This window comes from Drosophila kikkawai, chromosome X, assembly GCF_030179895.1.
Source record: "Drosophila kikkawai strain 14028-0561.14 chromosome X, DkikHiC1v2, whole genome shotgun sequence".
NCBI classification, from domain to species: Eukaryota; Metazoa; Arthropoda; class Insecta; order Diptera; family Drosophilidae; genus Drosophila; species Drosophila kikkawai.
In genome coordinates this window covers 10942394-10956634 of record NC_091733.1, presented here as the reverse complement: position 1 = coordinate 10956634, position 14241 = coordinate 10942394, and the positions used below count along the sequence as shown (strand labels likewise).

Here is a 14241-nt window from a genome sequence, read left to right as displayed (position 1 = left end):
TATATATTGTAGTGTGCGGTTTCGGTGGCGCGCCTTGAAGTATGCATTATTTTTACGTGTCAGTGCGCATTTTTGGCATAATTGAAGCACAAACAGCGACAGAACCGGAGCGGAGGAGCTCCAGCCTCAGCTTCTGTCTCCTCCAGCTGAAGGTCGTTGCGGGCCAGGCGCCCACCCCCCCCCCTATATAGGAACCCCTGCTTGTCAGCACCGCTTTTGGCAAAAGTTAACATTGCGTGCATGCAGCTCGACTGGACTTGGATTAAGTTTTTCACTTTTTTTTTGAATGGGGTTTTTTTGGTTTTTTTTTCTTGTTCACCCGCTCGTCCTTACCGCACACAGCGAAAAGGAAAAGGATATAAAGGATATGGGAATATAGACAGCCAAAGTTTTGTGTCACGCCTTTTTCCACACAGCCCGCATCTTTGGCCCCCGACACGGAGAAAAACAAGCATCGCCAACAAAAAATTTGTCATCAAATCGATTTTTCCAAAAAAAAAAAAACAAAAAAAAAACCCTGGCAAATATAAAAATTTTATATCCAGCTGCGTCCCTAAGAATATTTCGGGGATTCCCGCGGGGCGAGGGCGAATGGGGCTTTGTCTTTCCCCCTTTCTGAATTGTGAAACAAACAGCGAAGCGAAAGGGAAAAATGCAGCTGAAAGGTTCGAAATTAATTGTCAATAAAAGAGCGAACTGGATTGTGTGTGCGTGTGTGTATGTTGTTGTTGTTGCCACGAGGTGTTAAATACTTAAAAAAGTGTACACGACTCCTGTTGTTTACAGATTTTATTGTATTTGCCGGCTGCCTCTCAGCCCGTTTGCATGTGCAATTAAACAAAGAAAAACAGGAACATGCAGAGTCCTTGTATTAAAATCGATTGATGGGTATTAAGGGTAATGAAAATTGAGGCAAACGCCGCCATTAACTATTAATTAATTGCAGAAATTTAACGCCACCTACATATAAATGTACCTTTGTATCCTTTGATACATTTTTTATATTATTTTGTAGGCTCTAATTAAATGAAAACATAGAGTTGCATTTATTTATGTTTTGTAAGCTGTAAATAAAAGGCATACAAGACATATGAAGAGTGTTTGATAATTTATTAAAATAAAATAGCCATAGAGACTTCGGTATATTATGATATTTGGTCCCTAAACTATATCAAAAACTCTTTAATAAATCTTAGATTTAAAATCCTTTTGTTTTTGTTATTTTCCCTTTAAACACAGTCTACTTTTAGGCCCCCCTCTGAGGGGATTTCAAATCGCCAACGATTACAGTGGCCCTTTCAACAGCAAATCATTAGCACTAGGGCTTTGAAATCCATAAAATTTCCGGCTAAAAGTATGCAATAAAAATTTGGAGCTATTAAATTCCTCTTTTTACGAGGTTACATTATACAGCATAGTTCCTTAATATAGAATATTTCCCCTATAAGTTACAGCCTATCTAAAAAAGGAATTAACTGCAATTGCAATTAATTTCTCCCGGTGCATCGCAGCCACCGCCCTTAACCACTGCTTCTTTTAGCAGTTTTTAAATGAGATTCTGTTTTATGTTCACTGATCCTATATAGAGTCGAATTCCGACCCGTGCCCCCTTTCGCATTTAACGACTTGTGCGGTTTTTTGGGGGCGGTGGTGTTCTCGAGGGCGTGGCCGCGCTGTTTCTGGTCGACTCTTATGTAAAAACCTAATTAAAAGTGCTTTATTATGCAATTAAAGCAGATAATGTCACATTGCAGTGCGGTTTAGAGGGTGGCGATGGGCGGTGGCGTTAGGTTCTCGCCTTCTATGGGGTCGGAATTTATTTGGTTTTAATGGTGGGGGGGGGGGGGGGGGAGAGTGGGTGTAGGACCTGCCAAGGCGTTACGCATTTGCCAACTGATTTTCCAAAAACTGATATTGGGTAAAGAGAACAATGCACTCGCCTTGGCACCCAGGCAGGCAACCAAGCAAGCCTTTTTCCCCCGAACTAATCCCGGAAAACTCTATGCTCTGGTCCCCCCTCTCAGTTTCCCCTATCCCCCTCATTGTTGACAATTGTTTTGCATAAATTCTTTTTTTCTTTTTTGTTTTTTTTCTGTTGGCTAGCAAAATGTAAAATCCTCACTTGTTTGTCCATTGGCGAGGACGAGAACGAGGACTCTGCATTTCCCCCCCCCCCCCCTACTTTGTGGGTGGCGAGGGGGGTGGTGGGTACAACTTTTCCCTTGTCTTTGCTTTGTCCTGATTTATGTGCCTGGTGCATTACTGTCATACCCCCGGTCCCTGCTGGTCCCTGCCAGTATCAGTATCCAGTATCCAGTATTCAGTATCCTTTTTGGTTTTTGGTCCTGTTTTCGGCGACAGTTTTCGAGTGCTGAGCCAAAACTTCACACATTCCCCGAGAGCCACGCCTCATTGCCCAGCCCCCGCAGCCTCCATGGTATTTATACAAACATAAAATATGCTAATTTATTGCTGTTGATTTTAATAACTTGGGCCCAGCCCACATAAGTATGCAGTGCTTATCGATGGCATTTGCCCTCCTTCACCTCCCCCCTCATTTTGGGGCGGTGGCCGTAATTGGAGCACAGAGAGTTAAAAATATGGGCTGACACTTACATAAGTCACTCAGCTGAGCCTCAGTTTCAGTTTCAGTTTCTGTTTCAGCTCTCTCCTCGTTCGAGTGTAATAAATTCAGCTTCTTTTACTGTCAGTCCATTTCATTTTTCCTTAGGCACATTAAAGATGCAGCAGTACGTTTTATTACAGCCCCAAGTACTGCATACATATGTCGTATTTACTTTTTTCCCTCGTTTATTATACATGCCAGCAAAAGTTTTTGGCCATAGCCATGGCTATATATATTGGCTAACATGAAAAAATAAATAGGAAAGCAGCAGTAGCAGGCCTGGCTCTCTAGAAAAGTTGCTTAACTAATGAAGCGCCTTACATGTCCTCGTGACAGTCAACAAATATGTATATATAGCAACACACACGCCCCATTCTGCAAATAAAAATATAAATAAAAATGCCGGCAAATGACAGTCATCGCTGTTGGCCCTCGTCTCTTATTTCTCTTGTTTCTTTATTCTTTATTCTTTATTAGCAAACAACCAAGTCAGGACAAATACAGGCTGATTAGCGGACTTAATTGCGAGCAAAATATGTAAAAAATATGAGCAAAATATGATATTTGGTTTACTTTCGAACCTGCTTATTTCCCATTTCAAAACAGTTATTTGATGGATGGCCCATAAAAATGTACAACTTATTCAATAAAATATCAATTTCAAGTTAATAACAGATACAAGTATCAAGTTCTGGCCAAGTTTTGCTAAGTTTTGTGTTCTTTTTTTTTTGTGTTTGATTGATGACATTTGATAAGAGACTCAATAATAGGGTAATAATAAAACAGGATACTGCAGGAGCTCAGTAGAAACCCCATTCTAGTAGATAGATCAAAGATCCCAACAATGCCTAAATATATTATAATATTAATATATATATAAATATATAAAAAATATTCTTACCTTTCCTAACCTGTAGCTGACCTAACCCAAGGCCCACAAAAACCCCTTTTCATATGAATTTCATAGAGGCAACCTAGATTTATACCCCCTTTCAGGGTATTATAACTTCACTCAGAAGCTTGCGAAATAGTGAAGGAATTTCAATCCTACAAATCATATTTATATTCTTGATCAGCATTAACATCTTAATATTTCTAGCCATCTCGGTAGGAAATCATAAAATTTTAAATTTTTTTCAAAATTTGACAAGGGGTTACATAGTTAAAATTTAAAGAAATGGCCAAAAAAGGTATTTCGGAAAATTAAAAATGTAGTATGCCAATTTAGAAAAGCTTTCTAAATTGAAATTAATGTTTTTTTTTGTGAGTCAGGATAGATTTTTGATTAAATGCCAAACTCCAAGGGTATACAAATTTCGACTTTACGAAGTTAGTTCCCTTTCTTGTTATTTATTTATTTAATCGCCGTAAGCAGTTGGCTGTATTTACCTAGATTTCATGCTGATCTCAGATGTTAATATTATAAAGTTGGGGTGGCAGAAGAATGGCATGAAAACCGATCGAAAATGTACAAGCGCAGCATAAAGTATTATGTACATATATGGGAACCTTTCGAGACTTGATGTGCTGACCTCTATGTTTCCGGTTTATATATTTTACTAGGTATTCTAGAAAAGTCTTTAAATTAAGTTGAATTTTTTAGTTTTAAAGTAAATTGAAAAGGCTTTTAATTTAGTTTGAACTTTTGATTGCACAGAAAGAGATATTAATATTAAATTAGACTTGATTTTGTTTTAGTTTTTTAATATATTTTGAATTGTTTTCAATATGAAATAGGTTTTTAAATTGTTTAAAGTATTTTGCGTGTTTTTAAAATAAAAAGAAAAGTATTTAAATTTATATTTAAATATTGTTTATTTATTCTCCTTTTGATTTATATATGTATATTCTCCTAAGCTCCACATTCCAGCTGCCTGGAATGGCATGGGCAGGGGCATGAGCATCGACAAGAGCTTGGGCATAAACATTGGGGTTATTTTGGCCATCGTCGGTCGCTCTGGTTTGGCTCCACTCCGCATTCCGCTTGGCACAGCACATTTTTAGTTGGGCGAAGTTATAAAAACCACCTGACCGCTGCCCCAGCTGCACTGTCGCCCATCGATTCGCCATGTGGAAGTATCTTCTCGGTTGCCTCGCCCTGTTCGCCGCCGCCACCAGTTGTCTGGGACTTGTCGCGCCGGAGTCCCTGCTGGAGGAGAGCAGCTTGGAGGCGGAGCTGGATCGTCGGACGAGGCAGCAGCAGATCGTCCAGGAGGTGATTGTGGAGAATAATTTCGGTGGTCCCGGATTTGGCGGTCCTGGCTTCGGTGGTCCTGGCTTCGGTGGTCCTGGCTTCAGAGGTCCTGGATTTGGAGGTCCTGGTTTCGGGGGTCCTGGCTTCGGGGGTCCTGGTTTTGGGGGTCCTGGCTTCGGAGGTCCTGGCTTTGGGGGTCCTGGTTTCGGGCGAGGCAAATTTGGATTCGCCCGCAGCTATGACGAGGAAGAAGAGCCGGCGGCGCAATATGGGACATCTAGCGGAATTCCAGCGCCACCCTGTCCCAACACCTACTTGTTCTCCTGCGGAGCTGTCATCACTCCGGTTCCCTGCGGTTCCAGCGGTTCCAGTCCGTGCGGTGGCTATTAGGACAGTCAATTTGTAAAATAAAACAATAAACATAATGAAATTAAATTTTAATCAAGGATTTGCAACTTCTTAGTGACTTAACATAGAAGGGGATAGAGAAATAGAGAGATAAAGAGTAAGAGAGATAAAGAAATAGAGGGATAGAAAAATATAGAGGTAGAGATTTACAAAGATAGAAAGAAAGAGAGATAGATAGGTAGAGAGATACAAAGATAGAGAAAACGAAATAGAGAGATAGAAAGATAGACAGATAGAGAGATAGATAGATAGATAGATATGGAGATAAATAGATATAGAGATAGAGAGATAGAAAGATAGACTGATATACAGACAGAGAGATAGAAAGATAGACTGATAGAGAGACGGAGAGATAGATAGATAGAAATATATAGAGATTTGAAGATAGAGATAGAGAGCTTGCGAGATGGATATATCTCTCTATTAAGAGAAAGAGTTAGAGAGAAGGGGGATAGAGAGAGAGAGATTGAAATAGTAAAAGATATAGAGATAGAAATAGATTTATAAATAGAGGTAAAGAGAGAAAGAAGAAGAAAATGGGAGAGAGATAGAGACGGAGAGATAAACTTAGATAAAGAGACATTAAAAGAGAGCAAGAAAAATAAGAAAAGTGAGACATAGAAAGAGGTAAAGAGATAGAATCAGACAAAAATAGATACAAAAGACAACCAAAGAATGTCAGAAAAAAAGATAGGGACAAATGGAGACAGAGATAAATAAGCATAAAAAGATAGAGACATTACACCCTTTACATGCATATCCATCAAGGAAATGATTAAAACATCTAAAATGAGTAACCCTATTACGTTAATTACCCTATTTAATTATAACTATTTGCCCAGGCCATTGAGTTCGATATTAACAATTATCTCTTTATATATGGTATACATTTTATTGCACAAATTACAGCGACCCAGGAGTGCAGCATACATATATAGCATATAAATCACTATAACGATTTAATGACTTTCATAAATAAAGCTAGCCAGGGGGCGCTTCGTGCTTTTTGCTATGAGTATCATCCCGATGACACTTAATGGCAGTCACAACGGGAATAAAATCCATGTCGAGGGCCGACTTACCCACTACCCACAGCCACAGCCACCTCCTCCTCCTACGCCCAACTCCCCGTCGGCCCCAAATTAAAGTTCCATTTGCAGTAAGATGACTTCTGAGTGTAGTTTATGTCATTTGTCTGTCAACTTGTTGTTTACATTTTAGGGCCCATTTTGCGCTACTCCAGCTAAGCTTAATGTTGCAGTTAAACTCAGCAAAAAGTGTATGGCACTTGTTGTTTATGCTGACACATCCACATCCACATCCACGGCACGGCTAGAGGACTGTCCATGGACTGGGCCAGGATTCACCGGTTTGCCGCACCAAAAGGGGGCGGGGGTGGAGGGGCAGGACGACGATGAGTTTCAGTTGTGGCTTTTACAGCAATTTTATATGAAAAAGGCGATTTTGATGAAATGTGTACCTACATTATGGGAGGCTCCTGGCCCCCTATAGCATCGACTTCTCGCCGATTGTTCATATTCGGCACTTTTACGGCATTACACTATATATATACCCAGAATATATATATATATTAAGGGGCTGTTTAGTTTACCTGACACTTTCAAGTTAACCAGAGTGTAAGGAAACAGTCCTAAGTACATATAATTACTCTTGTTTGTCAACGTCTACGGGGAAAAGCAGTCAGTTTTTTAAGGGGGGGCGAAGAGTCTCTGGTTCCTCAGTTCTCCTGGCTTCTCCTCTCACTCTACACAAAATCAATATTTGGCCAGTGTTTTTCGACCAATAAAAATTAAATGGCAACCGAAGAGAGGCGGCACAAGTTTTCTACTTTCTGAATGTGCCAGAAAATGTTTTAGTGGCAACAAGCAAGGCTATTAGAGGAAAGCCAACAAAAGGCAAATAATTACATATGCATACAAATGCCAAAACCACTTAGGCCATAGATCGTGATGCCTTAAATCGGCAACGGAATCTGAATATTTTGCCAATGCTATTTTCTCTAATTAAAGCTGGAGGTCCGTCCTGTATTCTATAGGAATTTTTGTGTGTGTTTAAATGAGTTTAAATATTGGAAAGGTGGAGAAAAGGCTAATGGCCACAGTTGGCTTTCTTTCTTGTTATATTTACTGATAGACTAGTTAAAATTCAACTAAGTTTAGTTAAAATATCATGTGTCTATATTACATTATATCATTTGTTAAAATTAAAATTAAAATTTCATTAAATTTATAAACAAACTTCAAGTGAAACCCTGACCTATGGCTGGGCTTTTCTTTAAGAGCCACTGACTGGCCTCCATCAAGTTTTCATTTAATAAAATCCGGATTTATTTGAAAGTAAATAAGGACCACGGGATACCCGTGAGACCAATTAACTTTGTTCGCTGTAAAATGCCATCTGGTTGAATATGAAATCCCAGTTGCAGGCTAAAAGAACCAAAAACAAAACCAAAAAAAAATATATATATTAAAAAAAAAAAAAAAAAACTGAAAAAAAAGTCAGCATTTTTGCCAGTTGTGGCGACGGCGTCGGGCCCAGCGAATATAAAGTCCCAGTTCCGGCCGAAAATAAATCTCTGTCCCCGATTCCCTGGTCCCAGGTCCCTGTCCGGTCTCCGGTCGCCACCCGGTCACCCATGGCTAAGACCCCTTTTTGGACAATCATCGCATCTCCGCTGGAGGTCACACCCAAAGTCACAAAAGTCACGCCAACGTCAGCAGTGATCAGTTTGAATGGGGTGGAAAATGGCATCAGGAAAAGCTCGGGTCGGGACTGGGCTGGGCTGGGTTTCGGTTTCGTTACGCTTTTTGGTGGAAAAGTGCGAGAGCCGAGAGCCCGGCCACAATCTGTGGGCCATCATCATGGGGCGACATGGCCATCGACATGGACATCTACATCTACATCGATGGCCATCGAGGACACGTGTCCGTCGTGGGCTGGGGCCTAGGATGGCTTGGCGCTGCGACAAATGGTCTCCGGACCGGAGTCGCAATGCGAATTCCGGCCACAAAAGCACGGACTCTACAATGGCCACTTCCTTGCCACCTTTCCGGCGGACCTTATGCGTCCTCCGGTGCTCATTTCTTTTTCTCTTTATCATTTCTCGTTGCCCATCGCCAGTTGTTCGTTTTCATTTCTCGTTTTCTATTTTTTTTTGTTGTTGTCGTTTTTGGCTTTGTTGACAAATCATTCTATGTGCGTGTGTGTGTGTGGGTTGGGTGGGGGCGTGGCTTGGAGCAGTCAGGTGGTCCATTGTCCTGGCCAACTGGTATATCATTCATTCAGCCGGGCAACGGATACGCCGATGTTGGGCCAACGTCATCTGGCACTTGGCAATGCACCTGTCCTCCGCCTCCGCTAGGTGCACCTCCTCCTCCTTCCCCACTTCCATTGCCTTGCTCCACCTCCTGATTCCCTCCCTAAACTAGTTTTGGTTACATGTGTATATGCACACGCCAAGAAAAAAAGTTGGGATCAGGGATCAAGGCAATATACATATGGAATTATGTGTGTAGGGTTGCTGGGTTCAATTTTCTCATTTCATCTTAAGTAGATTTGTTTTAAATCCTAAATTTAATAGGAACTTGGAGAAGAGAGGTATAAAAAATTAAATATAAATAAATATATTATATTATAATTAAGTGACATAAAATATATAATATAAATTCTTAATACAATAATTTTAATTTTAAATAAATCCCAGAGCTTGTAAAATTATATCAAAAGTCTTAAATGTTGATTTCTTTGGCAGAACGAACTAAAAGGACTTCAAGAGAGTCTCTCGCTTTCGTAATGTCTTCTTACCTTCTCTCTCAGAGAGAACGGCACCGATAATAAGCTTAAAAGTTTCTCTAACGCTTTTGTAGAGTCATTTTGGTTTTCTTTTGAATTTAGAGAGAGCAACTGAAACAAATCTCACTCTCTCAGAGAGAACGGCAACGGTAATAAGCTTAAGAGTCTTTATCTTTTTCGCTTTTTTTGAGTCTTTTTGGTCTTCTTTTGAATTTAGAGAGCACAACTGAAACGAATCTCTCTCTCGATTTGTATGCAACAGAAAAAATAGAGAGATCTTTTCGCAAGGCATGTCAAGGGGTCAAGAGAGCGAATTCATCTTTCAGACTTTGACCGAGAGAGAAGGAAACGTTTCTTTGCTTTCGTTTTTCAACAGCGCTCGCTCTAAGAAATACCGATAAATATCTTAACTTTGATATAGTAAAAATAAAATTTATTTAACACTTTCTCTTCTGAACCTCAAATACTTGTTACACTTTTTCCATTTCACAGTCAGAGTTGCCATCATTCGACTCAGGACCCACGCTCTACCAACCAAACAGGTCCTCAAGGGTTTGCTCATAGGGCGTCCCGACCGTTGGGTGGGCAGCATCGAAAAGCTTGTACAAGTGATCCAGGAGCTGAACTCGCTGTAGCTCATCCTGCACCAGAGTCTTTAGGTGCTTGTGCACATGAATAAAGTAGTGACTGTTGACATTGTTACTGTAAGCATTCGCCATTTGGCTTAGCTCGTCGAATTTTTGCTGAAACTGCTCGATAAGATCGATCTCGGAGGGACCGTCCATTAGGTTTGGGGACGGTGGCTGCTTTAGGATGGCCAAGGAAGTAAGCACATCGTGGGCGTAGTCACCCAGGGAAATGCTCAGTTGGACGACAGCCATCAGCAGTGCATTATCATCGTTCACATCGTCGGCGATGTTATGTTTCCATGACTGTTTGACCATTTTGGATTTCGCTAAAAGGATTTACGGGTTTACAGGATCTGGATAATACGTTATGAAGAAATATCTTACTTTTAGTATCAGAGCTGAATTTGAATAGAACTTTGAATTGTAAAATAAACAGATCGACTGACGACTAATTATTGGATACTATATCAGTTTTGTATATTTAAAGGCTCTGGCAAAGCCTGTTTTTGGGAAATTTAAAAGACACAGTTTGTTTCAGGAATCTTTATAGCTTTATAGTTTTCAATTTAGTTATTTAAAGTATTTAAATAAACACTTTAGGAAATATAGCCTTTAGAATTGCCTCCTCTCTCTTTCTCTCTGTAAGGCGAAATTCCAATTTAATATGCATTATATAGGCTTAATGGGAAATAACTATATATTGTATATATATACAAAATAAGACGAGATTAACCCCTATTTTGTACTATTTTTCGCTCGATGTATGTGTGTGTGCCGTGCCGTGCCGTGCCGTGCCGCGTCGCCTGGCAATGAAAGACACAAAGAGTCACTGCATCAATGGGCGAGTTTGAAGGCACGATGACTAGATTACGCTTATAATGAAGGCCTCGGGGGTGCACACAGGGTGGGGGTAGGGAATGGGGGCTTTGGGTGGGGGCTGAGACCCTTAACCCTCTGTCTGTCATGCGGCGAAAGGTAAGCCCAGGCCCAGGCAGAGGCAAAAAGGGTGCCCCTGAGCCCGGTTGCCACTGGGAGAACGCCAAAGCGAGCAACGAGCAACGAGTAAAAAAAAAAAAAATAAGGAATTATCATGAATGGAAACTAATCCTGGCCATGCCCTGAAAGCTTATCACAGAGCCGGCTTTCTGTGGGTCTTATAATATATATATGTATATGTATTTACTATATACCTTATGTATGTCTGTGCATATAGTGTGCTCTGCGGCTTCATCATTGAATTTACAGAAATTTTTGTAATATTCAGCCGTCTGCTAAGCAAAAGGAAAACTTACATTACTCTAGTAGTTTTTTGAGGGAAATTAAAAAAGGGGCGAGGGAGCCACGCTGTTGTCATAGTTTTTCACTCAATGGATGCTATGCAATGCCTGGCCATTCTGTATCCAGCTCATTGGATTAAGGATTAGGGATCTGGGGAAACCGAAGAATTAAAGCCTGGAATAAAACGGTGCAAGTCTTTAAGCTTGATTTGACAGTCTTTGACTTTAATTTGCTAGAAAAGTTTTTTGTTTTTCTGAAATAATTTTATTGTTCTGATTCTGGAATCATTTTTGTGATACTTTTTCTCTAAAAATATAGTACTCCTGAGCCCAAAGCCTTTACCAGCGAGTTCAATGACTTTTCTTAGCTAAAAAATGTTTATGTCTTTCTGAAATCATTTTTCTACATTTTTCTATAAAATCAAATTAAAAGAAGCTCGATTTTCTTAGGTATTTCTTCAATGTCAATGAGTCAGAGAATATTTCTTTAAAAAACCTAGTTTTTAGTAAAATAAATTAAATTATTAATAAATCAATCCTTACAATTCTTTAACTTTTATTAGCATTCCTAAGCAAAAGCTTGCTAGAAAAATATAAAACCTCTCTGTATTTTATCTTAACTTTTTACGCAAAGTTGCTAGATTTCCCACTTAAAACCAAGGTCTCCCCCTTAGAGCCTCGTTACCCTTAAGGTTTGTTCTAAATTAATAAGGCAATTGTTAAACTTTCATTAGAATTCCCTGCTGTTGTTATTGCTGTTGTTTTCTAAACTATTTTTTAATAACAAGACTGACTTTTTGGAGGCAACAACGACGACGACGACGGCGGCTACTTTGACAGTTTATCACTCAGCCAAAAGTTTGTTGGCGGAAAAACTTAAATGATTCTGTTTTTTTTTTGGAAATAAAATTAGCAACTTTTCAGGAGGATGTGATGAGGGGACAGCTCCTTAATATTGATTAAGTTGGCCCAAAAAAGGCAATACGAAAATACCTTTTGTACCTTTTGTACCTTTGCCATTAAGAAAAGGTTACCGGTCATCAGTGGCGTTCATTGAACCCACGAAAATAACTCACATACTGAGAGCGAGAGCGAAGAGAACTTTATTTTTATAATCATGATTCATGACATGGAATGCCCGAATGGAAAGGATGCGAATGGAAATATTGTTGTTCATTTTTAACTTCCAAAAGGGGGGAATCTCGGATGTGAAGAGTTCATTCAACCGTGCAAAGTGAACTCAACTTTATTTATTTTGTTTTTTATTTTATTATTTTGCATTCTGCATTCTCTCCCCTTTAATACATACATATATATTTTAAGTGTTGTGCCTTTTTAATTATCCTTTTGGCGAGATGATGAAAAAAGTGTATATAATACACTCTCCCACGCTCTACCCTGCTCCCTGCTCCTCTTAAACTTTACTTTTCATTTGTAATTATAACAATTCCACAGTGGGGAGGGGAGGGTAGGGTCGGGTCGGGAAGAGATGAAAAACTGGCAAATGGCGAAATGGCGGTGCTTATGTAATTACAACACTTCTGTAGAGGAGGCTGGGCCCAAGCCGAGTTGCAAACTCGGGACGCTGAATGGGGATTACTTCCAACGGACCCACATAGTTCGGGTAATTCCCGGTTAATTGGACTGTCAATTGATGCGGGCCATGTGGAAGGCTGGAATGGCAAAGGGAGATGCACCAGCACCAGCACCCTCACCATCACCCCCACCCTTTCCCAATGTTGGAAACTTTGTTCACCCAGCGAGTTTCCAAGCTCCCTTTAACCCCCATGCAGCCCACTCGTGCCTCTCCTGTCTCTTGGCATTTGTGCAATATTTTGCCATGAATTGACGGGCTCGTTGATAGGCATTCCGATAGTTTATGGGGAGTGATGGGGGGGAGGTAACGGGGCTTTGGCAGTGTTATTTGTATGGCCTAAAACTTTTTACCAAAAGGAGAAAGGGAAGGCCAAAGCTTGTTTGCGAATTCAATTGAAATTGCATTTGAAATCATTTCGGCATTTAGCATTATTATACATATTGTAGCTGTGTATATATAGCTATAGCTATATACATATATATACTTGTATTTGCATTGTATGTACTGTGTGTTAGTTTGCAATTTACCACAATTTGCACAATTTATTTGCTTTGACTTTGACTCCTCAACTCGGGCAGCATTTTGCCCAATTGTGCACATTTTCCATCCTATTTTATTTCATTTGATTCCCATTCTCATTCCCATTCCCATTCCCATTTCCATTGCAATTCATTTCAATTCCAGTTGCCACACACATTCCCGCCAGCGCGCCTACCATCTATTTCCATTTTTATTGTTTCTGTTTCGGCATCATTTTCATTTTCATTTTCATTACGACTAAAGTGCGGTTTTTCGCACACCCAAAGATTTGACCGACAAACGGACAATCGAGAGAATCCGCCGCATCCTGTATCGTCCTTGTACTGATAGACAGAGAGAGAGAGAGTGGAGGATGAGTGAGAGAGCGAGTGTCGATTGAAAGCAATTTGATTTGGCCAACAATCTGCTGGCTGATTGAGGAATTCCGCCGGATAGGCTGCGAAAATTATCGCACATTTTGAGTGCTATGGCCGTGTACTTTTTAATCGTGGGGCTCGGGGCCTGGGGGCTTGGCGCATTTTGGCGCAGTGGGATTTGCGTTTGCCAAAATTGCGTAATGGCCAAGAACAACAACAAAATGGCTACTAATACAGCAAATGCTATAGAATATGGCTAGAATGCCAAAAATGCCAGCAGCAGTAGCAGTAGCTCCATTTCCATTTCTATTTCCACTTCCATCTTCCCGCTCCCCGTTCCCCTTCCACTACCCTTCCATCCACTTTCCCAACAAAAATAATGGAATTTATTAGCGCGCGCGAGATGTAAAAACATTTCTCGCCCAACTCAGCTCAGCGCATTACTCTTTGGGGAGCCACGCTAGATTGACCACGAATTAAATCCATTATCGGCCTTTCGGCCTGTGCTGGTGCTGCTGCTGGTGCTGCTGGTCCTGCTGCTCCTGGCCAGCCCGGCCCTGGTGTGTGTGTATCTATCTATTATTCAAGTTTTAAGTCCCCCCTTTCTTTTTTTTTTTGCTCGTCTTAATCCGCTTAAACTCGCTTCGGCGAAACTGTTAAAATTCCAGGATTAGCGGACCTGCACTAACATTGGCTAAGGTCAAACTGTTCTAAAAGCTTGCGTTCCATTCAAGCTCTGCTCCTGCGATTTGCAGTGGCGCAACAGCGCTGTAAGCAGCATGTACGCTGCACAGTGGTAGT

General features: G+C 40.5%; 2 protein-coding genes across 2 annotated transcripts; one reads left to right on the top strand and one right to left on the bottom strand.

Annotated features, from left to right (window-relative positions):
• The first annotated feature begins 4686 nt into the window (after nt 1-4686).
• On the top strand, nt 4687-5268 carry Vm26Ac (Vitelline membrane 26Aac). Its single transcript, XM_017179140.2, has one exon. It carries the CDS (start codon nt 4695-4697, stop codon nt 5208-5210), a length of 516 nt encoding a protein of 171 aa, XP_017034629.1. The 5' UTR covers nt 4687-4694; the 3' UTR covers nt 5211-5268.
• Nucleotides 5269-9452: 4184 nt separating this feature from the next.
• LOC108083391 (uncharacterized) lies at nt 9453-10190 on the bottom strand. Its single transcript, XM_017179141.3, has 2 exons — nt 10055-10190; nt 9453-9996 (listed from the first exon to the last, which is right to left on the bottom strand). Exon 2 carries the CDS (start codon nt 9983-9985, stop codon nt 9569-9571), a length of 417 nt encoding a protein of 138 aa, XP_017034630.1. The 5' UTR covers nt 9986-9996; nt 10055-10190; the 3' UTR covers nt 9453-9568.
• Nucleotides 10191-14241: the final 4051 nt, after the last annotated feature.